The sequence below is a fragment of the Sturnira hondurensis genome, unplaced genomic scaffold (genome assembly GCF_014824575.4).
Source record: "Sturnira hondurensis isolate 20B ecotype Veracruz unplaced genomic scaffold, ASM1482457v3 Scaffold0007401, whole genome shotgun sequence".
Classification (NCBI taxonomy): Eukaryota; Metazoa; Chordata; class Mammalia; order Chiroptera; family Phyllostomidae; genus Sturnira; species Sturnira hondurensis.
In genome coordinates, this window is record NW_028080032.1 from 7337036 (window position 1) to 7363569 (window position 26534).

General features: G+C 55.5%; 1 protein-coding gene across 3 annotated transcripts; it reads left to right on the forward strand.

Annotated features, from left to right (window-relative positions):
* Positions 1-4710: 4710 nt before the first annotated feature.
* On the forward strand, positions 4711-25554 carry SIGLEC1 (sialic acid binding Ig like lectin 1). 3 transcript variants are annotated; one of them, XM_037051732.1, is made up of 22 exons: positions 4711-4860; positions 8931-9029; positions 9288-9650; positions 9930-10226; positions 11374-11640; positions 11929-12183; positions 12478-12777; positions 13442-13699; positions 14750-15085; positions 15342-15599; positions 15799-16101; positions 17429-17689; positions 17849-18160; positions 18909-19160; positions 19483-19752; positions 19838-20089; positions 20404-20706; positions 21269-21529; positions 22326-22628; positions 22897-23002; positions 23386-23458; positions 24074-25554. In XM_037051732.1, the coding sequence occupies exons 2-22, from the start codon at positions 8981-8983 to the stop codon at positions 24179-24181; spliced, it is 5187 nt and encodes a 1728-aa protein (XP_036907627.1). In that variant the 5' UTR covers positions 4711-4860; positions 8931-8980; the 3' UTR covers positions 24182-25554. The 3 variants fall into 3 exon arrangements, 2 of the variants coding, with proteins under 2 accessions (XP_036907627.1, XP_036907628.1); XM_037051733.1 differs by having other exon boundaries at positions 8934-9029; XR_005067312.1 differs by lacking the exons at positions 4711-4860; positions 22897-23002 and having other exon boundaries at positions 8789-9029; positions 24074-24159.
* Positions 25555-26534: the final 980 nt, after the last annotated feature.

The following is a 26534-nucleotide window of genomic DNA, read 5'->3' on the forward strand; positions in this document are numbered from 1 at the left end:
CTTGGTCTGGTTTCATGTTTACTGTGCCATTGCCGTATCAGCTTTAGAAGTCAACGTTTACTTGAGGGAGAGAAAGATACACTTCTATTTTATTTTAACCAGTGTTACTTGGAGTTCCTGTACTTGAGCCAGTTTTTTTTTCATTTCAGAAAATTATGCTTGTCTATTTCAGAACAAAAGTAAAAGAACATCATCAAAATTTTACTCAGAGTAGCACCATTAAGCCATGAAGTGAGTTCATTGATCAGCCAGCTTTAATTTCATACTCAAGATTTCACATGTCAAACATCGCCACTAAAAAAAAAAATTGTTTGACATCTTTGCTTATGCTCTTTCTCAATTCTGAAAAGTNAGTGGTGATGGGAGGGGGTGCAGCGCAGAGGGGAATAAAGGGGAGAAAAATGGGACAACTATAATAGCAAAATTAATAAAATATATTTAGAAAAAAGATAGGAGTTTGACCCTGACTGGTGTGGCTCAGTTAGCTGGGCATCATTCTGCAAAGCAAAAGATCACCCGTTCAATTCCTGGTCAGAGCACATGCCTAGGTTGTGGACCTGCTCCCCAGTCAGGGTGAATGCGAGAGGTAATCGATTGTTGTTTTTCTCTTACATCAATGTTTCTCTTTCTCTCTAAAAATAAATAAATGAAACCTTTTAAAGAAAGGACACGGGTTTATTCTTTCCTCCATTCTACTTCCTGGAATGCAGATGTAATGGCTGGAAGTCAGCAGCCATCATGGACTATGAATGGAAGTAGCTCACTGAAGATGGCCAAGCAGAAAATTAAGAACTGGTCTGGTTTCATGTTCACTGTGCCATTGCTGTATCAGCTTTAGAAGTCAACGTTTACTTGAGGGAGAGAAAGATACACTTCTATTTTATTTTAACCAGTGTTACTTGGAGTTCCTGTACTTGAGCCAGTTTTTTTTTCATTTCAGAAAATTATGCTTGTCTATTTCAGAACAAAAGTAAAAGAACATCATCAAAATTTTACTCAGAGTAGCACCATTAAGCCATGAAGTGAGTTCATTGATCAGCCAGCTTTAATTTCATACTCAAGATTTCACATGTCAAACATCGCCACTAAAAAAAAAAATTGTTTGACATCTTTGCTTATGCTCTTTCTCAATTCTGAAAAGTTCTGCTCTTTTAGGATCTGCCATTGTTAGGGCAGACTTTGATCTGATATATTTAATTACAATGAGATGGAACATCGGGACACGAAAGTCCAAGATTTGTTAAAGAGTTTCTCCTTCACCTTTATTCCTTCTATCTACGCCCTCCAAATAATATGGGTATGGATGTAGTTATGCACACTACTTGAGCCACCTGCCTCGAGGTTGAAAATGTCAGTCGTCTAAAGAGTCAAGGGCATTAGTTTCACATAATAAAAGATGTCCAAGCTACAGTGCCTATCATTTAGGGCCAGAATTATTGGGGGAATGGAGTGAGTGGAATGACCTTTGTCTTTTTCTTTATTTTAAAAAAATTTTAAAATACTTTATTTATTTATCTTTAGAGAGGAAGGGAAGGATAGAGGGAGAGAACTATCAATGTACGGTTGCCCCTCGTGCGTCCCTTGCGGGGAACTGGCCCGCAACCCAGGCATGTGCCCTGAAATCGAAACCGCGGGAAATCGAACTGTGATTGTGTGGTTTGCAGGCCTGCGCTCAATCCACTGAGCCACACCAGCCAGGGCTTCTTTTCTTTTTTTTAAAGAGACATTTTAGGTTCACAGCAACGTGAGGGGAAGGTACAGAAACTTCCCGAATGCCCTCTTCCCCCACATATGCGTAGGCCCCGCAGCCCTCAGTTATCGACATCTCTCACAAAATTGTTACAACTGACGAACCTGTACTGACACAGCATCATCACCCAAGTCCCATAGCTCATGTTACAGTTCGTGTAGTTTTGCACATTTTATGGATTTGGACGGATGTATAATGACATGTATCCCTCATTATAATATCATACACAGTATTTTCGCTGCCCTAAAAAGTCCTCCACGCTTTCCCGTTCATCCCCCTGCTCCCCGACCCCTGGCAACCACTGACGCTCTCACCGTCTCCGTGGTTTGCCTTTTGCAGAGTGTCATGTTGCTGGAATGGTGCCGTATGCGGCCTCTCAGGATTGCCTTTTTTCACTTAGTAGTATGCGTTTAAAGTTTCGTCATGTCTTTTCATGGCTTGATACGCAGCTAATTTCTTTGAATAATATTCCATTGTTTGGTGCATATGACCGTTTATTTATCCATTCACCTACCGAAGGGCAATTTTTGTTAATTCTAAGTTTTGGCAATTATGAGTAAAATTACTATAAACGTCCATGTACAAGCTTCTGTGTGAACATAACTTTTCAACTTGACTGGATAGCTACCTAGCAGCCCTGGCTGGTGTGGTTCAGTGGATTAAGCATGGGCCTGTGAACCAAAGGGTCACCGGTTTGATTCCCAGTCAAGGCACATGCCTGGGTTGCGGACTGTGGCCCCTGTGCGGAGCACGTGGAAGGCAACCACATACTGATATTTATCTCCCTCTCGTTCTCCGTGCCTTCCCCTCTCTCTAAAAATAAAGAAATAAGTTCTTTAAACAGTACCAAGCAGCACAATTGTTGGATTGTATGGTGAGAGTACCACTCATTTTGCAAGAAACTGCCAAACCGTCTCCCGAAGTGGCCGCACAATTCCGATTCCCGCAGGCAGTGAGGGAGAATTCCTGTTGCTCCACGTCCTCCCAGCAATCAGCGCTGCCAGCGCTCTGGATTTCGGCCTTTCCAACGGGGGTGCAGTGGTGTCTCGGGGTTGTTTAAACGCGCACTTCCGTAATGACATCTGGTGGGGAGCGTCTTTTCATCCGTTTATCCGCCATGTGTACATCTCTTCGGTGAGGTCTCATTCATCTTTTTGCAGCCAGGGTGTTATGCCTTGGGTAGAACTCCTAACACCTCCCCGCCTCGATTCCCACGTCTGCAGTGAGGATAACAACCCCCACCTCACCGAGTGTTTGTGAAAGGTAAAAGTGCGGGTAGTGACCTGACTGAACGCACAGCCTAAGAATTTTTATTGTTAAATTTATTTTGGCAGCTGTAGACCCGAAGAAACACCAAAAGATAATGTTCCCCGAGTAGGCAAAGCAGACGAGTCTTAGTTCTCCGCAGCCCAAGGAGAACCGAGCAGGTTCTTGTATACGTTTGCTGCCGCAGCCTACACGCAGCACAGTTCTCTGCGGTGGCCAACGGTGAACACGTGTCTGCGGGTGGGCGCGGGTCTGGCTGGGCTCCCTGGGCTTTGTTCCAGGCTGCGGGTGGGCTCAGGCCAGTTCCCCATGTCAGTCCTCCTTCTCGGACCAGCGGGTCAGCTGGAGTATGTCCTTTGCGTGGCAATGGCAAAGACGCAAGAGGGCAAGGCCAACTGTGCAAGTATATTTCACAACTTCGTTTATGTTGTGTCCACTCACATCCACTGACCACGTAAGTTTGGGCTAAGACCAAATCAATGAGTAGTGACTTCGCTTTGCCCACTACGAAGCCACAGGGTGGATATATATGTAGTCCACAGGAGACGAAAGAACCGGGGCCCATACTCTGCCCAGGCCTGGCGCTGCTGGGTCTCTGGACTAATAAGCTTTGTGTTGGGGTTGGTGGAGGAAGCAATGGGACGAACCCATTATGTCTGGGTCAAAAGAAGAAATGACCTAAGTTTAGGAGTGATATAGGGGCTACAAAGAAGACAGAGCGATAGAGGCCTAAGCTCTCTGGGGCCTGAGAACTTCCAGAGAGAATGTCAGGAGACGTCTGTTTGGGCCGCTGTGGCCTGGGATCCTGGGTCTGTCTGATTCCGGGTTGCCCACCTTTTTGGGTCTGCATATGGGGTTTGCCCACAGGACAGAGAGGGGCTGATGTGCCGTGGCTGGGCCCCCTGCTGCTGCTAATAGGCAGGGGCTGAGCTGAAGTCAATTTGGGTTGCAAGACAGAGAAATGTGTTGTCACTTGCATTCAGGACTGTTTGGAGCAATTAACATCTGTCTCGTATATCAGGCGCTTGGCACATAGTAGGCCCGCAATAAAATGGCACATAGTTGGCCCTCAATAAAAGTACAATAGCAACTCGGCTATGCTGAGGTCTTTCCTTTTCCGCCTCAGTGGGGGTAGGGGGCTTGTTGAAGTCACGTGTAGGGGGCATGGGGGTGTAGGACAGTGTGGAAGGGAAGAGGAACCAGGGAGACCCGTCCAGCCTGAGGGGTGCCATGGATGTCAGAGCCCCTGTGTCCCCTACTAGGGCCTGCTCCTTGGGGCATGGGGTTCTTCTCAAAGTATCCAGGTGACACTGGGGTACTTGGAGGGGCCCAAAGGGCTCAGAATGAAAACCTTGGTCTGGATGCCCTGCAAAGCTCGTCTCCCCCAGGCTGGGTTTGTCTCCTTCTCTTCTCAGGAGGCACAGTGTGCAGAAAGCCCTCTTCCACTCTCAGACTCCCTAAAAAGTCCAAGCGGCCCCCAAGAGGGGGGTCAATAGAACCTTCCACTTCACACTTTGCCTGAAACGAGGCTCCAGCGTGACCCCAGATCCCACTTTTGCTTGCTCAAGTCCCCTGAGTGCCCGGCCTCCCCGGGGACCGTCCCCTGCTAGTGAGGTGTTTCCTGTGCTGGTATTGCATAAGGCCTGCAGCTGCCTCCCTGGCCAGCCTCTGGGCTGGTCGTAGGGCTGAGGTTTTGGGAAAAGCAGAAGCAGCCCCTGAGGCTGGATCTCCTCTCTCAGGGTGACAAGCCCTGGAGAACCAGCAGCACCACGAGCTCCTGGACTTCCTTCCTGTTCTGCTCACCTGCAGTTCACCAGCCTGGCAGCCACCTCCCTGTGGAGCAGGTATGCCCACCCCTGGCCCTGCTGGGCAAGTGGAGGGTTGGGAGCGGGGCTGGGCTGAGCTGACTGGTGGGGCATCTGGGTGTGGGAGCTGGACGCCAGATCAACCGAAGCCCAAGACACTAATCAAAGCTGCACTCATATCCTAAACCCCTTCATGGCTCCAAATTGCCCCAGCCCACATCTTAATCCCAGTTCCACTCCTAACCACCATCCTGCCCCGCCCTGGTGCCCGTTCCAATCTGACCTCACCCTTAGTCCTGTCTCATCACCGACCATTCTACTAATCATCATCTCCATGTAGCCATGGCCTTGGCCTTTACCTCATCCCAACCCCATCACTCTCACCTCCATGTCAAATCGCAGCCTAACCTTGACCTTCACCCTTGCCCAGCTGCAGCCCGACCTTCTTCTTCCCCTCACTCTGCCCAGTCCCCCTCCTCGCCACCATCCGAGTGCAGGACCCCAGCACCGATCAGCAAAGCTTGGGAACGGTGCTCCGGCTGAGGGCACGGATGGCCAGAATAAAATGGGAAATTTCTGCCGCCACTTGCAAAGCCGGGAGACCTCACTTATGGATTATATGACTTTCAGAATGAAATTTTGGGGGCTTTCCACAGTTACAATGCTCCCCTGGAATTGCCAGCTGTGCCCTGATTTTCTCACAGCAGGCAGAGCACTCCAGCTGCCGCATCACCCCAGTTCCCTCCTTCTCCAGCCTGAGAGGGAAGTTGGGGAGAAGCCCTGTGTTGGGAAACAGAAACTGAATCCCGCCTCGCTGCCTGCAGTGAAGTTGCTCTGACCTTTCTCCCCCAGGCTGGGTTTGGCCGGTGGCATCAGAGGTCAGGGTCTCAGAGCCCCAGTCCGCCCTCCCCAGCCATCCTGGCACACTTGGTCTCACACAGACTTGACCCACTCACTTGTGGTCACACCTGCAGCAAACCTGGGAACCCACCACAGGCCAGGACACCCCATCCCAACCATGATGCAACCTGTACCATTTCTAGGTAGAAGTGGGGATTTAAAACTGTCTTCAGAGAGCCCAAGACTTGAGGCTGCAAGGATGCACCTTGGGAGCTTCCCGAGGTCTGGGGAATAGTGCTCCCCAAACAGTCCTTGCCCAAGGGTCAGGTTGTTTTAGGGCTGCCTGTTCACTGTCCATCCATATGCCCACTCCCTTCCCCAGGACCCACAATCACACCTCAACCACCAGGGGGCGCTGTTGTACACTGGGACATGACTTAACCTGAGCCTTCAACACTCGACTTTCAGAGACAGGGGTCGTCTTTCTTGCCCTTTCTTTTTCTTGGACAGTTCCCTGGGTGGAGGCTGGTCTTTAGGGTGGAACAGGCTGCGCTGTTAAGCTGGACTCTGGTGGAACTGACCCCTCGAGTATTGAGGATGAGCTAAGAGTTGTGACACCTGCGTGATGTAATTTGGGGTAGTTCTCTCACACATGCCACAAATCCCTGTTCCATTCTGGGATCAGTATGTCTAAAATTCCACCATTAGGTTCAGCACTGCCCTCTCCAGGTCCAAAAACGGGAACAGCAGGGGGAGCTGGGGATCTCAGCGAGACAGGCGCCTCTTGTCTTGCTGATGTCCCAGATGCAGCGAATCTGACCCTGATACCCAGTGTGGCTGTAGGCTCTGGGGCCATATCTGCCCCCAGCCATGCACAGTAGGGCTACCTTTCGGGCCAGCATCCATGTCACGGGACCCAGCCTGAGCCAGCAAGCACCTTTCCTAAGGCCGAAGATCAGGTGTGGAGGGTGAGGGTAGAGCAGGCCTAGGGTCACCCAGAGAACTGGGGATGAGCCACTGGGTCTCAGAAAATGACCGGACCTGTCTCCTAGAGCAGCCAAGAGCAGGGGCCGAGTCTACTGGGGGCAGTGCTCTTCTGGACCTCCCCTCGCCCTTGCTTTGATATGCTGCTCCCTGCAAGCCATCTCTCTCCTCTCACGCATGGCTAATTTCTGTTTTGTCATCTTGACAGGCAGTTCCATCTCCATGCAGGCCATGGGCGTCTGCTCAGCCCTCCCCAGGTGTGGCCCCTGGTAGCCGCCAGAATCAGCTGGGCTGATGGGCTGGGGGCTGGGAGTGGTCATGAGTTTCCTGTCCCTACTCCCAGCCTCCCCAGGCCCTTCCTCCCCTCTGTAGAGTCAGCATTTAGGACTAGGGAGGACTGCAAAGTCGGCAACACGGGTTTTTGTATGTGAGCGTGGTGAAATGGACTGTTTTAACCATTTTTTCCAATCCTTATCCAAGGATATGTTCATTGTTTTGAGAGAGAGAGGGAGAGAGAGAGAGAAACATTGATCGGTTGCCTCCCGTCCACACCCTGACAGGGGATCGAATCCGCACAGGATGACACTCCAACCAGCAGAGGCACCCAGCCAGGGCTGCGTCTCACTTTCGGAAGAGCCGCCAAACGTTTCCCACAGGAGCTGCGCTACTTCACACCCCCACCAGCAGCGCACGCACCGAGCTCCCTAATTCCTCCATGTCCTCTCCAACATTTGTTATTTTGGGGTTTGGTTTGTTAAGTCATTCGAAAGTGTGTGAAATGGCAGCTCGTGGTTTGGTTTGCATTTCCCTTATGACTAGGGATGTTGAGTATCTTTTCATGGGCTTATGGGCCATTTTCTATCATCTTTGGAGAAGTGGCTATTCAAGCCCTCCACCCGTTTTTTGAGTTTGGGTTGTTTGGAGTTTGTTGGTGCTGAGTTGTAGGAGCTCTTTGAATATTCCAGATAGTAACCCCTTACGTATGATACTAATCCCATGACTGGCAAACATCTTCTCCCTTTCTGCGAGGTTTTGTGTTTACTCTCTTGATAATGATCTTTGATTCACAGACATTTCTCATTTTGATCAAGTTCAATTTACCTGTCTTTCTTCTGTTGCTTGTACCTTTCGTGTCATACTGAAGAGATCCTTGCCTGACCCTTGGTCATGAAGATTTTCATCCATGTCTTCTTCTGGCAGATTTATAGCTTTAGTCATGCATGTTTCTGTCCTCTCTCCCCTTTGGATTCACGTCTGCGGCACCCCTTGGAGCCCTCGTCCTCACCGGGGGCACTCCGTGGCGGAGGGTCCCTCTCCTTCTTACGCATGGTAGACTGTAGGCAATTAGCTCATGCTTGTAGGGGTCTGTGTTGTGCAGGGCCCTTGTGCCCCGTGTTGCCCCTAAAATGGCCTGGTCGCCAACCCTAAGCCCCCCAGGACCACACCTCTGATGCTCTCCAGTGCTGCAGGGCACATGTCCCCAGTTCCAGGGCTCACACGACGCCGGGGGCAAGGCAAGCACAGAGATGACGCTGGGTGGGAACCCCAGGGGGAAGTTTCAGCTAGAAGCCACCTTCAGGATGCACCGTGAAGGCTGAAAAAACTTTCAACAAGCAGAGATCAAAGATCATAGGCGGTGCAGGAGCAGCCAGTCAGTCGGAGAGGCTGTGGGCAGCCGGGACTGTCTCCGGGAGGGTGTGGGGGGAGCAAGGAATGGGATCAGAGCTCGGATAAGAAATGAGAACCTGTTAGGGACCTATTGGGCCTACTTCTCAATGGCACTGGGGGGCCACAGAAGGTTTCTGAGCGAGGGAGCAGCCTTTAAAGCCAGCACTTGGGTAAATGCTGCAGTTGACAGAAGTGAAGCTCCACATGGCCTGTAGCTTGTAAAGCTAGAGGTAGGAGGTGAGGCTCAAGTAAGAAACCGTCGCTCTTGCTCATTGCCTTGGAGTAAGTCGCTGGGCCTCTCGGGGTTCCAGTTCCTGTTGGCTTGGGTGGCAGGGAGGGGCAGGGAAGTGGAGGGAAAGGGAGAAACAGCTGCTCATCTGCTCTGGGGTGAGGTTCTTGAGGGTCTGGGAAAGCAGAACTTGGGGTGGGGCTTAGGGACACGCGGAGGGCTTTCTGATGCATTCCACCAGGGGAGGGCATTTCTGGGTGAAGTTCCAGCGGTGAACGCGGCTCCTGGCTCCCAGCTGGCAGTCGCTCCAGGGGTCCTCGGCAGCCCTGCCCTCTCCCTGGGCCGGCCAGCACAGCGCGCAAGGACGAAGGGCTGGATTGTCTCTCAGCAGGCTCTGAGGCCGAGGTGCCCTCACCAGACCCACTGTGAGAACCTGCAATGGGCTGCCTGCTTCAGCTTCTCCTCCTGGCCTCATCCTTCTCCCCCGGTAAGCTTCGCTGGCCTTCATGAGCCCAGCCCTTGCTGGCCCGGCAGACTGGTCACAGGTGACTGCTGAGGCTCCAGGGCAGACACGGGAGGCAGTGGCAGGGAGCAGTGATGCTCTCTGGGGCTCCTGGAGGGGCTGCAGTGCTGGGGGCAAGGCAGGGCTTGGGGGCCCACTGAGGGCACCGTCTATAGGGCATATCAGGACTCTGTGGGAACGTCAATCCTGCGTCACTCTCCTGTCTGTCTACCCCTCCTTCAGTCCTGGCCTCATGGGGTGTCTCCAGTCCCCAGTCCGTGGAGGGCGTGAAGGGGTCCTGCGTCGTCATCCCCTGTGTCTTCAGTTTCCCTGAAGACGTGGAGGTGCCCCAAAGCGGCATCACGACCATCTGGTACTTTGACTACTCGGGAACTCGGCAGGTGGTTCACCACTCAAGGGACCCTCAGCTGGTGGAAGCGCGCTTCCGTGGCCGTGCCCAGTTTCGGGGGCACACAGAGCATAAGGTGTGCAACCTGCTGCTCAAGAACCTGAGCCCCCAAGACTCGGGCTCTTACCACTTCCGCTTTGAGATCAGTGAGGTCAACCGCTGGCTGGACGTCAGAGGCACGGCGGTCACTGTGGCAGGTGAGGAAGAGGGTGGCCCGGCTACTGCCTGGGAGGGACGCTCAAGCGGCTCCTGGCCCCACTGACTCACAGCCCCAACTCTTGTCCTAAACCCGGCCTCATCCCCCCCCCCCCGCCCCCGCCTAGCCCCGGCCTTGCGTCCTCCCTGCGTTTACCCAACGTGGAGGCAGGAGTGGAAAGCAATCTCCTGCTCCTTGGAGCCCCTCCGCTGGGGTTTGCAGGGCAGGAGGTCTCAAGCATGGTGAAGGGGGGTCCCGAGCCTCCTGCCTTTGTCCTCAGAGAAGCCAAGCGCACCCGCCATCGCCTCGCCGTTAGAGCTCCGAGAGGGGGTGGAGGTGGACTTCAACTGCTCCACTCCTTACCTGTGCCTGCAAGACTCCATCAGCCTGCAGTGGGAGGGCCAGGACCCTGCTCGCTCCCGCACCTCCCGCCTCCAGACGTTGGAGCCCACGGGCATCAGACACCAGGACGTCCTCCACATGGCCCTATCCTGGCAGGACCACGGCCGGACCCTCAGCTGCCAGCTCTCGATGGCCAATGACAAGACAAAGGGCGAGATTCACCTCCAAGTGCAGCGTGAGTGTGCTGGGCGCCACACCCTGGGTACCAAGCCCACATCTGTGGCTTCCCAGCACAAACCAGTTCCTTCCCTAGTGCACAGAAAGAGAGCCCTTGCCCCTGAGGCAAAGCTGGGTGCCCTCTGACCTCCTGGGTGGGGCAGGTGGAGAGAGACTGCCAAGCACAGGGAACCCTGTGTGATGGCTCCCTTTTACCTGTTGTCGCTGAGGCCAGAGACTTAGGGGTCAGGCAGCAAGGACCCTGAGATTTAGCCCAGCTCTGGAGGATGCTGGGGTGGGGGTGGCCAACCCCTACGAAGGCTGAGCTCATGCATGGTGGTCAGGGTACCACCCAGACATGGCGGAGAGGCTGTGGGGCAGAGCCGGGGTTTCCACTTCACCGAGCACCTTCCCATCACAGTAAAACAAGGCAGCCTCTTCCAGAACAACCACTGTTCACAGGCATCAGATGGCTGACTCCACCGTCCACTAGATGAGTAAGCTTTAGGCGGGTTACTTGCCTCTTAGAGCCTCTATTTTCTCGTCTGTGTAGGGGAGGCAACAGTGAACGCCAGTTCCTACCTCTTAGCATTGTTAGGGAAGTTACAGAGGTGCTCCGCACGCACTAACGAGTCAAAACTATTGCCTTCTACGTTTTCAAGTCTATATAGATAAAGCACTTGAAAATGTGAACTTTCATTAGTGTATTTAGAGAAGCTCGGAAACAAGATTTAAGGAAACGCAGTTTATTTGTATTTTTGGCATCCCTCTTACACATGGGTTAACCATTCTCACAGCAAGTTTAACTCTGCCTTTGGCGCCTTCTGTCAGGTGCTCAGTCCCTCACCAACAGCGACTATGGGCCACCAAAGCAAGCAGTGTGGTGGGACCCACGGCCCCAGCTCAAACAGAGGACAGTGGGCAGTACCACGAGGCAGAAAGCCCTGGAAGGCAGGGTGGGCTGGGCGCCAGGCCAGGCATTATATTATCAGCTTCTTGGGGGTGAAGAATGCAAGGTGGGGGGCAGTGCAGCCATGGACAGGGAGCTGGTGGGACTCATGGGTTATCTGGGTGGGCTTCCTTAGGGCAGAGTGTAGAGAGAGGAGAGGAAGAGTCTCCTCGGGAACCCTGGGCCCTTACCCAGTATCCCCCGTCATGCCCTGCAGATGCCCCCAAAGGTGTGGAGATCCTCCTCAACCCCTCAGAGGGGAACATTCGTCCAGGTGATCTGGTCACACTCACCTGCCGGGTGAACAGCAGCTACCCCTCGGTCAGCTCCGTGCAGTGGGTCAAGGATGGGACGCTCCTCAAAGCCCAGAGTCAGGTGCTGCAGTTGTCCCAGGCAGCCTGGGACGACGCTGGAGTCTACACCTGCCAAGTTGAGAATGCCGTGGGCTCCTCAGCCTCACCCCCTGTCAGCCTCCATGTCTTCAGTGAGTCCGGGGTGAACCTGGGTCTTGACCAGAGGGCGGGGAAAGGGTCCAGGCCACAGAGGCTGAGGGGATGAGGGTGTGGATCCCCAGCCCTGCCTCAGATGACAAACCTCCCTGGCAGGGTGGGATGTCAGGAGGATCCCGGTGAACAGGAGAGATGCAGCAGGCTCCGCTGCAGAAGGGGTGTGACGCAGACTGTGAGGGATTAGGCTGAGTGGCTGGGACTCTGAGGAATGGGGCCTGGAAGTCGGCTGCATACCCGCAGCGTGCCCAATGCTGCCCCCACAGTGGCTGAGGTCCAGGTGAGCCCAGCAGGCCCCATTCAAGAGAACCAGACAGTGACGCTGGCCTGCAACGTGCCTAAAGAAGCACCCAGTGGGCTGAGCTACACCTGGTACAAGAACCAGGCCCTGCTAGAGGAGGCCCACAGCAGCACCCTCCAGCTGCTCTCGGCTACCAGGGCAGACACTGGCTTCTACTTCTGCGAGGTGCAGAACGCCCAGAGCAGAGAACGCTCCCGGCCCGTCAGCGTGGTGGTCATCCGTAAGTGCCCAGTGGGGTGGACACTGCTAGAGCGGGGTCAAAGGGCGGAACCACTGAAGGAGGCTTAGGGCTCTGGGTCTGGGTGGCCTTGAGCTCTGCACACCTGGCAAGGCTTTGACCTCCTTGGGTCTCAGCCCAGGGACAAAACTGTATTCAGCAGTCACTCAGGAGCCGCTGGGGTCACCCTCCATCTCCCAAGATGTTATGGGACAAAGGAGGTGCAGCGGTTAGAGACTGTATAGGGGGACCCATGGAGTGCCCCTGTCTGAGAGTGACAGGCCCTTCTCCACACAGACCCGCCCCTCGCCCCCAGCCTATCTGCCTTCCTGGAGACACAGGGCCGGCTGGTGGGCATCCTCCACTGCTCCGTGGTCAGTGAGCCCGTGGCCACCCTGGTGCTGTCACATGGGGGCCTCATCCTGGCCTCCACCTCCGGCAAGGAGGACCACAGCCCACGCTTCAGAGTCTCTTCTGCCCCCAACTTCCTGCGCCTGGAGATCCGAGACCTGGAGCAAGCTGACAGTGGGGAATACACGTGCACAGCCTCCAACACCTATGGGAACGTGTCCTCTACCCTGGACTTCAGAGCCAATGGTAAGATGGCCGAGGGGCCTGGCGGAGGGGGCTCGGAGCAGAGGCCTGCTCTGGGCTCTTCCTCCTAGGGGAGCAGAGGGCTCAGCTGAGGGGGCTGTACTAGCTACCTAATAAAAATCACACCAAGGACCCAGGCTATACAGTATTCCCAACACGGGAGGTTCAGGGAAGTCAAGGCAAAAAGGAAAATACGGCAGATTGTATTACTGTTTACGTATACATTCTGACTCTGAACTCCAAGGGTCCTTCATTTGCATTCATTTGTTCCTCATTTACCAAATGTTCAGGGCAGGTTCTGTGCTAGGTAGGGGTCAGAGGCAGTAGGCACAATAGAGTGGGGTCTTCCAGCTCTTGGTATGTGAGGTATCCTTCCCTTATTCTGAAGCCATAGCTAATTGACCAAGCCAGGTTTTTGATATAAGGCTGGGTTCCAGCTTAGAATCCTCAACCACGCAGCAGCCAGTTACTATCAATAGATCAGAATGGTCCTTCCAGGCCAAACCGTCCCGATTGTCAAGAGATTCACAGAGCCGATGGCATGAAGCCCGGACCTAACCTACAATTGTTTGGGGAAAGCAGGATGCTGGAGGGCTTCCTGTAGTGGGTGGCACGGAGCCACGGATGTGCAGGGGAGCTGAGCCTCCCTGTCTCTGTCTTCTGCTAGCAGCCCGCCTTCTCATCAGCCCAGCAGCAGAGGTGGTGGAGGGGCAGGCAGTGACGCTGAGCTGCAGGAGCGGCCTGAGCCAGACGCCTGACATCCGCTTCTCCTGGTACCTGAACGGAGCGCTGCTCCTCGAGGGGCCCAGCAGCAGCCTCCAGATCCCTGCTGCCTCCAGCGCTGATGCTGGCTCATACCACTGTCGGGCGCAGGATGGCCACGGCGCCAGCGGGCCCTCCTCGCCTGCTGTCCTCACTGTGCTCTGTGAGCAGCCCCCCACTGGCCCCTGCTTGTCTTGGGGGGGGGGATCGATCAGTCCACCGGGGTCCACTAGCCACCCCTCCCTCCTCTAAGTCCTCCTGACCCTGAACTGCCCAGGGTCTAGATCAAGAGGGCAGCCACAGGCCAGGGCTGAAATTTGGAGAACGCTGAAGACTTTTCTATCTCCTCATGTCCCCACCCTCCAAACCCAGATGTTTTACAGCCCTCTACCCCAGCCTCAAACCCACCATGGGCACCACGTCCCAGCTTCCATCTCCTGGGCTGGGCCCTGGGACACCATATTCCTACCCATGTGCACACACCCTATAGGATGCGTCCTCCCCAGCTCCAGAGACGTGAAGGCAGAACCTCTCAGCACAGGAACTGCGTCCAGTCAGCGGGAGATGTTCCGTATGAGCCCGAGGGGCTGACCAATGTTTAGGGCACCCAGAGCCTCCAGAAAGCCTGCCCTGATATGAGCAGGAGCAACGTCCTGGCACTGTCAGGAAGAGCAGCCACCGCCAGAGGCTTTCTAGTGTCAGGGTGAGGTTACGTGGGTGAGGTCACCTCACCTGAGGTCACCTGAGGGTGAGGTGACGGCCTTAACTGGTGGCAGTCTCCAGAAGCCTCTAGAAAGAGGGCATTTCAGGTGTTATCTACTATCCTGATAGAGCCAGCTTTCAGATCAGAGATGAGAGGCGGGGAGGACCTTGGGGGAAGGGTTGGGGTGCAGAAAGAGAGTTATGAGGGTGCTCTGCTTAGGAGCACGTGGGAGTTCGGCCAGTGACGCTAGCCCAGGTGTGCCTTTGTCTAAGCTAGGAAACGGTGCTTCCTCCGGGAAGACTCAGTGCGGCGAAAGGGCACAGTTCAGCGAGAGGTGTGGGGGCTGCATCCCTCCCACCTGGCTCGGTTATCCTTGGCGGTGCACAGGTCCTTTGGTGGCTCTGGGCACATGCCTTTGTCCAGTGTGTCCTGGGATCCCAGCCAGACTGCAGTGGACTTGTGAGGCCCTGGCAGAGGCTGTGGTTGAGAGCCCGTGCTCTTCCTCCCCAGACGCCCCACGCCGGCCCAAGCTCATCGCCCGGCTGGACACTGATGCTGCAGAAGTCGGGGCTGGCCGCCGAGGCTTCCTCGAGTGTCGTGTGGAGAGCGACCCCCCAGCCCGGCTGCGGCTGCTCCACGGGGATGATGTAGTAGCCTTATCCCTGCCGTCAGGGGGTGGCTGCAGCAGCTGCGGGGCCTGTTCCGGGCGCAGAAAGGTCAACAGAGCCCCCAACCTGCTGCGTGTGGAGATACCTGACCCGGTGCTGGAGGACGAGGGTGTGTACGTGTGCGAGGCCAGCAACAGCCTGGGCAACGCCTCCTCCTCAGTGACCTTCGATGCCCAGGGTGAGTCGGGGCAGGGAATGGCGGCGCAGGGGAGGGGCCAGTACTGAGGACCCTATTCCTCCGCGACCCCTGGCTCCAAGCAGGGTCTACCCAGGGAAACCGCCTTATTGGGCGGTGAAGTTTGCTTTCTTGCCCTGTGCAGTGGGCGCTCCAGAGGGTCTCCTTGCTGCCCCCTGCAGGCTGGGAGGCTGGACCGCTGGCCCCTGAGGTTGTGGGGAAGCAGTCAAACTGAGGGCCTGTGCTGCCTGCTCTTCAGCCACTGTCCTGGTCATCTCGCCATCACACATGCTGCCAGAGGGCACCGGAGCCAACCTGACCTGCCGTGTGAGCCGGGAAGCTGATGGTGGCCCTGCCAACTTCTCTTGGTTCCGGAATGGGGCACTCTGGACCCAGGGCCCCCTGGAGACCCTGACGCTGCTGCCTGTGGCCAGAACGGACGCCGCTCTCTACGCCTGCCGCATCCTCTCTGAGCCCCGTGCCCAGCTCTCTGCCCCCGTCATCCTGAGCGTTCTCTGTGGGTGATGGGCCAGGGCAGCGTTGGGCACTCGGAGGGATGAGGAGGCGGTTGGGGAGGAGCCAGGCTGGGGTTAGGTTTGGGCCTGGGGAAGGGTGGGCTTGGACTGTGTGTTTGGAGAAGGGATGGGACACGGTGTGGCAGCTGGAACGTGGTGAGTGGGGCTGCGGGTGGCCTGAGGTCCTCCCTGTCCCCGCAGATCCCCCAGACCCTCCGAAGCTGTCCGCTCTCCTGGACGTGGGCCAGGGCTACATGGCTGTGTTCGTCTGCACTGTGGATAGCAGCCCGCTGGCCCAGCTGACCCTGTTCCATGGGGAGCACCTCCTGGCCACCAGCCTGGGGCCCCAGCTCCCATCACATGGCCGCTTACAGGCCAAGGCCACGGCCAACTCCCTACAGCTAGAGATCCGAGACCTGGGTCTTGGGGACTCTGGCAGCTATCGCTGTGAGGCCACAAATGCCCTCGGGTCAGCCAACACCTCCCTCTTCTTCCAGGTCCGAGGTGAGTGTCAGTCCTCTGAAGAAGGGGAGACCCAGATGCCCTGGGGGGTCACTCTGGCCAGGTTTAGGGATGGGTCGTGTGGCTTTCGTGCAGAAGTGTGAGGTCTTTTTCAGCCATGGTTTCTGAACAGTTTCCAGCCAGCCCGAAGGAGGCCTTCCTTTGTCTCTAGTTAGATATTTTCAGCTGTAATAACTGTGGCAGCCACTAGGAGGCAGTGGCAATTGCACAAGGCAACTTGCTTGGTTGGAGTAATTTCTGACAGATAACTTCTTTTGTAATAATATAATTTTGTTAGATAATAAGTATCTCGCACAAACCTAATATGTATATCATGCACACACGTGTGTATTATATGTATATGGATGTGTTGTGTACATATACATAAACATATACATAAGAATATATGTACATGCTTCTAAAAAAACTGTCCCTATGAAAATAAAGCCAGGAAAAGGAAAGTTAATACCCATAATGTTGCAAAAGCCAAAGGAAAACACACAGTTTTTCTCTCACAATGACAAATACCAATTTTTGAATATTGCCCTTGGGCTTCGGTTCTGTACATCTTGCCTTATTTATGATGCTCATGTCACATGCAGAGAAATCGAGGGTCAGAGCTTTGGGAGCGTGCTCATGGTCACACGACTAGCAGGTGCCCCTGCTAGCGTGGGACTAATTTGGTCCTGTTCCCAGGCGCAGCCTGCGTTCTCAGTCACCGCTCCAGCTGTTCCTCCAGCTCACTCCCCGCCCCTTGGTCTCACCCTGCCTCAGACCCAGGGGGCACTGGGAACTGCCCTTTGCCCAGTCCCCAGTTCCTGGGATCTCATGACCTGGGGCCTGGGCACAGGGCTGGGCCGGAGAGAAAAGACCACACGGCTGCTAGCTTCCCCTTCCGAGCCCTGGTCTCGTGATGAGTTCAGCTCATGATCAGCGCCTTGGCCCTTGGCATGACCTAGATTCCTCCCGTTTCGGTGCTTTGTAAGGCCAAGAGCCAGCACCTGCAGACACGGTGCCTGGCACTGGGCTGCAGAGCATGTGAGTCTGTCGGGCCCTGGAGAGGCTCACCCTCTGGTAGGCGAGATGTGATCAGCAGCAAAGCCGCAACTCAGGGTGGTGGGTGGTCAACACCAGGGCAGACCCAGGCCAGGTTGTTGGGAGTGTGAGACTGAGGCACAGGGATGAGGTCAGCAGTGGTCTGGGCCCGGGAGCAGTGGCTTGGGGACATGCGACTGAGAGGTCATGCAGTCTTGGCGTGGACGGACACCCAGTCCCAGACTGCGGGAGGACATGGTGCAGGGTCCCTATTTGCTCTTGGTTTCTCCTGCAGGAGCCTGGGTGCAGGTGTCACCATCGCCCGAGCTCCAGGAGGGCCAGGCGGTGGTCCTGAGCTGCAAGGTGCCCACGGAGGCCCTGGAAGGGACCTCATACCGCTGGTACCGAGATGGTCAGCCCCTCCAGGAGTCAGCCTCGGCCACGCTTCGCTTTGCAGCCATAACTCTGAGCCAAGCCGGGGCCTACCACTGCCAGGCCCAGGCCCCAGGCTCAGCCACCACGAGCTTGGCCGCCCCCATCAGCCTCCATGTGTCCTGTAAGCACTTTTATCCGGTGTGTTCTTGGGGTGCAAGGGAGCCGAGGGCATGGCGGGGGGAGGGGAGGCTGAGCCCCTGCTCTGGGGCTCTGCCTCCATGAGAGAGTCTTAGATGAGGAACCACCTGGCCAGGCCCTGAGCACCTCCTACTTTGTGTAGATGCCCCACGTGAGGCCACACTCAACACCCTGATGGACACTGGCCCTGGGCGACTGGGCCATCTCCTGTGCCGTGTGAATAGCGACCCTTCAGCCCAGCTGCGACTGCTCCACGGGGACCGCCTCGTGGCCTCTACCCTCCAAGGGGTGGGGGAACTGGCAAGCAGCTCTCCCCGGCTGAAGGTGGCCGTGGCCCCCAACACACTGCGCCTGGAGATCCACAATGCGACGCTGGAGGACGAAGGCATCTATACCTGCGAGGCCACCAACACCCTCGGCCAGACCTCAGTCTCAGCCAATTTTGACGCCGAGGGTTAGTGTGGGGTTGTGAGTGTGTGTGTGGGTGGCTCCCTTATGAGAAGGCTGGAGAGGGTTCCAGAAGCCTAGGGCACAGGCAAGATGGCTGAACAGAAGGAGAGTTCCCATGCTGCCCACTCTTCTTAAGGGCAGGGGTCTCCCAACGTGGGTTTTATAGAAGAGGCTGTTTTTGAAAAATCCTCACTTGAGGACTATTTTTTTCATTGCTTTTAGAGAGAGGGGGAGAGAGGGAGAAAGAGAGGGAGAGAAGCATTGAGGTGAGAGAGAAACATTGATTGGTTGCTTCCCACACACACCCCAACCAGGGACTGAACCCTGTAACCCAGGCGTGTGCCTTGAATGGAAATCAAACCCGCAACTTTCCCGTGCATGGGTCGACGCACCAACCAACTGAGCCACACTGGCCATGGCTCATGGAAGAGCCTTTTTGAAAAACCGGATTTTTCCATGGATGCCCAGCGGATAACACTAATCAGAAAGGGGGTGCTCAAGGAGAAAGCACTGAGGGGGGCCAAAGAAGTCTGTGTTCTCCCATGTGCCCCACCCCCCGCCAGGGGCAGGGAGGGCTCTGCAGAGCCCATCACCTGAGAGATGATGAGTCATTTACCAAGCTCCACCTCTGAGCCCCATTTACCGGTGCCTCCCAAAGGCTGAGGGCCTCCCCTCCCTCATGGAGACCTGAGCCTGTTTTACACAGCCTCACGACCCTCACTGGTGTCCCCATGCCCTCCTTCTCTCCTCAGCTGTGAGTGTGCAGGTGTGGCCAAAGGCCATCGTGCAGGAGGGCCAACCGGTGAACCTCACCTGCCTTGTGTGGACCGCCCGCCTGGCCCAGCTCACCTACACGTGGTACCAGGATGGGCGGGAGCGCCCGGGTGCCCAGTCCCTCCACCTGCCCAAGGTCACAGTCTTGGATGCTGCCTCCTACCACTGTGGCGTGGTGGCCCCTGGCCAGGCCCCCCGCCTCTCCAGGCCTGTCATCCTGGATGTCCTCTGTGAGTGCGGTGGGTGGCAGGGTGGAGCTGGAAGGAGTGACAGCAGCCTATGGGGGTCAGGGCGTGGCTGACGCCCAAAGGTGTCCAACCCGGGAACAGTTCCAGAACTCAGCCGGCCGATGGGGCACTTCTCAGGGAACATCAGAGTTGGGGAGCTGTGGGATTAGGTCCTCTTTGGGCAGAGCAGCAGCGTCCCAGATTGGGCAAAGGGAGGCCCTTGGGGAGGGAAGCCAGGGCCCTCCTGGTCTGAACGGCACCTGCACACTGGCCTCCTCTGGACTGCGGTCGCTTAACTCCATCTGTGCCTCTCATGCTCCCGCAGACGCACCCCGCAGCCTGCGCCTGACCTACCTCCTGGAGAGTCGTGGTGGGCGGCTGGCCCTGATACAGTGCAACGTGGACAGCAACCCCCCCGCCCAGCTGGCCCTCAGCCACGCCGGTCGTCTCCTGGTCTCCTCGACCGAAGCCTCTGTGCCCAATACGCTGCGCCTGGAGCTGAAGGAGCCCAGGCCCAGCGATGAGGGTCTCTATAGCTGCTTGGCCCGCAGTCCTCTGGGCCAGGTCAACAAGTCCCTGGAGTTTTGGCTAGAGGGTGAGGCAGGGCTCAGATCCCATGAGGGGTGGGATCAGCTGTGGTGTCTGGCTGAAGCCTGCTGACCCTCGCCTCCTTGGGACAGGCGTGCAGGTGACCCTGACCCCGTCGGCCACTGTGCCTGAGGGGACCTCCATCACAGTGACCTGTGAGGACCCTGCTGCCGTCCCACCCACCCTCTATACCTGGTATCACAATGGCCATTGGCTGCAGGAAGGGCCAGCCCCTTCCCTCTCACTCCCGGTGGCCATGCGAGCTCACGCCGGTGCCTACTCCTGCCAAGTTCAAGATGCCCAGGGCACACGCAGTTCCCGACCTGCAGCCTTGCAAGTCCTCTGTGAGCTGGGGTCCTCGGGTCTGGGTACCCAGGGTGGGGGAGGGTACTTTCAGGTCCCAGTGGGGCTGGGCACAGGACCGCAGGGGGAAGGGCATGGGCACTTGGGGAAGGAAGGATATGGGTGATGGGGACAGAGGCCCAAGGTTCCGGTGAACCCTGCCTGAAGGTACCTGCCCACAGGATTCCTGAGAAGGCAGCACTTCTAGGAAGTGACAATTTGTCCAGAGGCGTTGGCCTTGCCAATGCCATGAGGGTGGACAATGGACAGTATGGAATTTCCGAGGGCCTTCAACTGTTCCCTGCTGCACCCTCAGATGCTCCTCGGGACGCTGTTTTGTCCTTCTTCTGGGACTCCAGGGCCAGCCCCAAGACTGTGGTGCAGTGCACTGTGGACAGTGAGCCACCTGCTGAGCTGGCCCTGTCTCATGGCGGGAAGGTACTAGCCACCAGCCACGGGGCCCATGGCTTGGCATCAGGGACGGGCCATGTCCAGGTGGCCCGCAACATCCTGCAGCTAAAGGTGCAAGATGTGCCCTCGGGGGATGAGAACACCTACGTCTGCATGGCCCACAACTTGCTGGGCTCCATCAGCACCACTGGGCAGCTACAGGCGGAAAGTGAGTGGGTGATGGGGGAGGAGAAGGAACTCAGGTGCTGTGGTTTGTGGAGTGTGTGGAGGGGGTTGGCTGGCCTGAAGGGGTGGAGGCAGCCCTGATCCATTGGAAGAGAAATAGCTCCCGCTGAGGGCGCTGCCCAGCCTGAGGGAGAGAAACAACCTTGCCCTCTGGGAGCTCCCTGCAAGGGTGGAGGTATGGCAATGCCCAAGAGGAGCTTGGGAGCAGGGGAGACACAACCTTACCCGCACAGAGCCCGGTCTAAGGGAGGAGGTGCAGCCTCACCCATGGGGAGTTCAATCTGAGGGTGGGACATAGCCTCATCCATGAGAACTCTGGTGGGATGAGAAAGGGAGGCACAGCCCGGCCCTGGAGGTCCCAGTGGGAGGGTGAGAGACAGTCCTGTTCTCAGAGATCTCAGTCATGAGAGAAGACTGAGTCCCACCTTCAGGGGCCCAGATCCCAAGTCAGATCATAATGTACAGAGGCCCCTCTGATCCCACCCAGAGGCTCTGGCTCCACAGGCCTGCAGATCCCCAACCACCTCCTGGTCCTTGGCCTACAGATGTGCGTGTGGTGGCTGAGCCGGGCTTGGACATGCCTGAGGGTGCAGCACTGAACCTGAGTTGTCACCTTCCTGGTGGCCCCATGCTCACAGTCAACTCCACTTTCACTTGGTTCTGGAATGGCCGGCAACTATATGCAGAGCCCGTGCCCACCCTTTCCTTCTCCCAAGTGGCCCGTGCCCAAGCTGGAGTGTACCACTGCCAGGCTGAGCTCCCCACTGGGACCACCACCTCTGCTCCCGTCATGCTCCGTGTGCTCTGTGAGTATGACACATGCCCTCCCCCCACCTTCTCAGTCTCCCCACATCTCACATGCCCACTTCAGGTCTTCTTCTTTTGCCTGCAAAGAGCAAGGACTTCACAGGCATGGAGTCCTGGGTTGGAGGACTCCCACTGACTTGTCCTGTGATCTTGGGCATCTGTGCCTTGGTTTCCTCATCTGCAAACACCAGTTCCCTGACCTTGTGAGGCATGTAGGAGATAAAGCTCACAGAGTACCTGGTGCACAATAGGGCCTCATCAGCCTTGGTCCTCTATTTCATTTTCCACCAGGGCCTCATGCTGTTTCAGTCAGCTATTGCTGCATAACAAGTCACACCAAGATGTAGTGTTTAAAACAACAGTCATTTTATTTGCTCACAATTCGGTGGGTCAAACCTTTGGGCTGGGCTCAGCTGGGCAGTTCTTCTGCTGGTCTCACCTCACATGGCTGCAGTTATCTAGTGGCTGACCCATGGCTACATGGTCTAGGATGGCTTCACCCTCTCAACTGGTGGTTGAGGCGGGCTGTTGGCTAGGCCACGTGTGTCCAACAGGCTGGCTTAGGCTTCCCACAGTCTTGTGTTCCAAGGAGAGCAGAAGCTGTGAGGACTATTAGATCTAGCCTTAAAGTCACATGTGTCACTGCTGCCTTCTAGTGGTCAAAGGGAGTCACAGATCCATGGAGTGAAGAAATGGGCTCTTAATGGGAGAAGCAGAGTCACCTTGCATGGGTATAGGAAGGGGAGGAACCTGTAATTGTTTTCTACAATTACCATATTCCTTGTCTTCCCATAGACCCTCCCAAGACGCCCACCATGACAGTCTTTGTGGAGCCTGAAGGTGGCACCCAGGGCATCCTGGACTGCCGAGTGGACAGTGAGCCCCTAGCCATCTTGACTGTTCATCTTGGTAATCGGGTGGTAGCCTCCAGCCAGTCCCCAGGCACTCCAGCTGAGCCGCACATCCACATCTCAGCCACCCCCAACGCCTTGAGGGTGAACATTGAGGAGCTGAGGCCCAGTGACCAGGGTGAATACGTGTGCTCTGCCTCCAATGCCCTGGGCTCTGCCACCGCCTCCACCTACCTTGGAACCAGAGGTGAGGGACACTGCACAAGGTCCCATCTCCCAGGACACCCAGCACAAGGCCCAGCTCTCGGGTCCAAAAGCTTCCTTCTGAGGTCTTCCCTGGGTTGCTTCAGCTTGTCTGTCTAGTCTAGACTGGTTTCTTGAGGCTCCTTTCTATGGGCAAGCTCCTGAGATAAAGAGGAAAGTTAGAAAAGGTTTCATCTTGGGGAAGTCACTTGGGAAGGAGTGTTGGAGGCCTGAAACCATAGCTGCCCCCTGAGCTATCCCCTGTGTTCCAGCCCTGCACCGCCTGCATCTGTTCCAGCAGCTAGTCTGGGTCCTGGGGCTGCTGCTGGCTGGCCTCCTCCTCCTCCTGTTGGGCCTGGGGGCCTGCTACCTCCGGAGGTGGGTCCACAGCTGGAGGGGGAATGGGGCTACCTCATCCTTCTCCGTTTCCCCTCAATATTCCCCCATGTCCCTCCTACCAAATTCACAGACTTCATACTTCCTAGCCCACCCCCCTCCCTGTCCATATTGCAAATTTGGGAATCCTTTCTAGAATTATCTGTAAATCCATCTTGCCGTAGTTTTCTTCTTTCCTTATCTCCCCCCCTGGTCTGTGCTGAAGAAAGGGCTGGGGAGGAAGAAAGATAAGGTACCCTGCTCACCACAGTGCTCCCCACTGCTTGGTGCAGTGAGCAGTCTGGAGACAAGCATGTGGGCGGGCGAGGGGAACTGGGGCTGGCAGCAAGAGGGGAGGCCCTCTGAGTCCGCTCCTGCCCTTACAGAAGGAGGTGTTTTCATAAGCTGAGCATGGGTGAGAATTCGGTGGAGATGGCTTCTCAGAAGGACAGCATGCAGGTATCGTTCCACCATGTGGGCACACACGGACACGATGCCCAACTACCCCACAGTGCAGGGCTGGCCCCTAGAGACTGCTGTCATTTATAGGCTGGTGCCTGGGCTGGGGAGAGATTGGGGAAAGACTACAGAGGTCCAGGTCCCCTTTAGAAGAGTTGGAACCATAATCTGATGGGGGTAGAGAGAAGCCACGTGTCTGCCACTCAGCTGGCTGCATGACCAGGGCAGGCATTCCAAACTTAGCAACACCTTGGACACATCTTGGAAGACAGGACACCCTCCTGTGCTTTGGGGTCTTTCTTCCCGTCACTTGGGCGAGAGTGAAAAACTGTTTTCCCTCCTTCATGGTGTGTCCCCTTCTACAGATAATCCATTTGGTGGGTCAGGGCTCCCAGCTGTGCATACTCTCACCAATCCCCTTGAGACGCTACCCAGGGCTTGGGGTCTGGGGGGCCTGCCCTCTGCAGTTGGGGATCAGATGATGACATCTCCCAGAGTCCTCCAGTGACCAGAGTTTTTTCTCTGTGGGAAGCTCATCGATCCTGACGCCGCCACATTTTGAACTTCTCCCTGTGCTCCATCCCTGAGCTGACCCGTGGCATTGCTTACCCGCAGGACGAGGAGGCCACTGGACTCGGTGATGGCTTGGGCTTTGTAAACAAGGCTGCGTTGGATCCTGCCTGCTTCTGTGAAAACAATGCGGAGACATCTGAATTGCTATGATCTGGTTCCAAACTTCTTGCTCCTCAAGAAAAAGAGGTGGTGAGAGGAGGGGGTGAACCCGTCTACCCAGGAGGGTGTGAACCTTGGGGGACGCTGAAGAGGAATGAGTTGATCGTGTTGTCCGCTTCTCCTTCACTTTGCTCTGGATCTCGTCTCTCCGTTTATCTCCCGCTGCCTCTGCACATCCTTCTCTTCCAAGCCCAGTCTGGACTATTTGGAAGGATTACAAGAGGAGCTTTCTACATCCTCACAGGCCGACCAAGGTCCTCCGTAGGAACTAGAATACAAGTTAGGTTGCTGTAACAAGGTACCAAATACAGTAACTTCAACATGAGAACATTTTATTATTCTCTCCCACACTAGTCTGGGTATGTTATGGCAGTTTAAATTGGTGGCGCTCTGTATTCTTTGATCTTATCTTGATTGTGAGGTTTATAATGACCCCACTACATTCACATTCCCTCCAACAAGAAGAGTGGAAGTTGAAGTTAAATGTACACCCATTCCCATTGTGGACACAACAGGAATTCGCCCCTTTCACATATACTCACTTCCCATTGGCTAGAGTTTAACCACATGGTCACACCAAAGCTGTGAGGAATTCTGGGAAATGTAGTTTTATTGTATTTCCAAAGAACTCCCAACTATGGTCTCATCCCCAAGACTTTTGACATTGATGGGAATGCTGCCAGCAGGGCACATTCTGTCTTTGTGCCAATCTGCTGAAAGGTATGCCCTGGTCATGGGCTTCCTGGAGGGGATATTTGCTCTCAAACATTAAGACTGAGGAAATCGAGAAGGTTTGGTGGTCCCTAGGGAGACCGCATGACAAATAGTGGGGTTGCTTGAGCAGATATCTTGTGTCAGATCTGGCCCCTGGAAGAAGTGCCTCCATACCCACCCCACCCACCTCAGGGAGTGTGAGGAGCAGACAACATGTCATCAGCATCCTTCTTTCTGCTCCAGGTACATTCCTCTCCATGAGCCAGTGAGCTCACATCTCCCTGGAAGCAGGTGCCCAGGGGCTGTTAAGATGCATGAGGGTCATTAAGAACGGATAATGTGTTCCCAGGAAGTCAGTGCCTTAGGGGAGACAGTTCTTGGGTAGGCTAGTGACCTCTCCTGGTAGCCTGGTGACAGATGGGAGGAGCAAAGAGCCCGGGCTCTGGGATTTTGGCTGAGAAACACTGGGAGTCATGGGGTGTTAGCATGAAGCTAACAGGCTGGGAAGAAACTGGAGGCCTGGTGAGCTCCACGTGGCAGTGGTTGGGTCCCTTCCTGGCCTAAGGTTCCATTCCTTTTGGTGCCTGATGGCCAGACCTTTCCTGGAAGCCTATCTGGCTTCCTCTGAATAAACGTCCATCCTATGACATAACCAAAGTGAGTCTTTTTCCTGCAACACGAACTTCTGGACTGGAACACAGAGGATTCAAATGTGAGTGGGGTTTATTCTGGGAGACTACCCGCTGAGTGTCCAGTGCCTGCAAATTACACGCATTTACCACAAACTGCCTTATGCTCAAGTGATTTGTGCCCCTTCCTGTCCCTCGAGACGAGGGGCTGCTCACCTGCACTGCCCACATGACCAGCACCATGTTGGGCACACAGTAGGTGAGCACTTAGTAAGTAAGCCCTGGTTTTTCTACACTGTGGTCACATGGAAGAGTGGAATGTGTGGGCTAAATCCAGGGGTGGGATTGGGAGAGAGCAAGCCAAATGCAGCCAGTGTTTTTGGACTGTCTTGGCAAGAGAGCCCGAGGGGGCACCACAGGTAGCTGCAGAGGGATGGCTGCTGGGGGGTCTGGGACCACGTGACTTGAAAGTCGTTGTCTGCCTCTGTGTACCTCCAAGGGAGTGTAGGTCCAGCTGGGATAGGAGAGTTCTCAGAGGGGTTCATGATGTCCACCCCAGTGGTCTGAGGCTCCTCGAGACTTTTATTTTATGTTTCACATGAAAGTTCCTAGTTTCTTCATCCTCTCATGAAAACTCTGCCACCGCAGATGAAGTCACTGAAGCATCATCACTCCTCCTGTTGGCAGGTCTCCGGCTCGCTCTTCCCAGCACCGACCTTGGCCTTCGCAGTCCCCCTGACTTGCTTCCCTCGGCTCTGGCCTTCCTTCCCCTGTTTCCTTGAGGGCTTTGTCTTCTTCCCACACAGGCCGTGTCTTGTGAGTCTGTGTTTTTTGGTTCTTTTTCCTTTGCGTAGCCCAAGGAATCACACCAAAGCCCATTGTCTTGCCACCGCCCAAATGGGTTCTGAAACCGAACACAAAGGTGACACCTGGTGTGGCCCTACACATTTCGGCTGTTTTTCCCGAATTCCCACCTTGGGTGCTGTTGCCTTCCCAGGGTG

Coding starts and splice junctions, on each gene's coding strand:
- SIGLEC1 (XM_037051732.1), top strand. CDS start 8,981: ATGGGCTGCCTGCTTCAGCTTCTCCTCCTGGCCTCATCCTTCTCCCCC. Junction 15,086..15,341: donor AGTGACCTTCGATGCCCAGG/GTGAGTCGGGGC, acceptor CCTGCTCTTCAG/CCACTGTCCTGGTCATCTCG. Junction 16,102..17,428: donor CCTCTTCTTCCAGGTCCGAG/GTGAGTGTCAGT, acceptor TTTCTCCTGCAG/GAGCCTGGGTGCAGGTGTCA.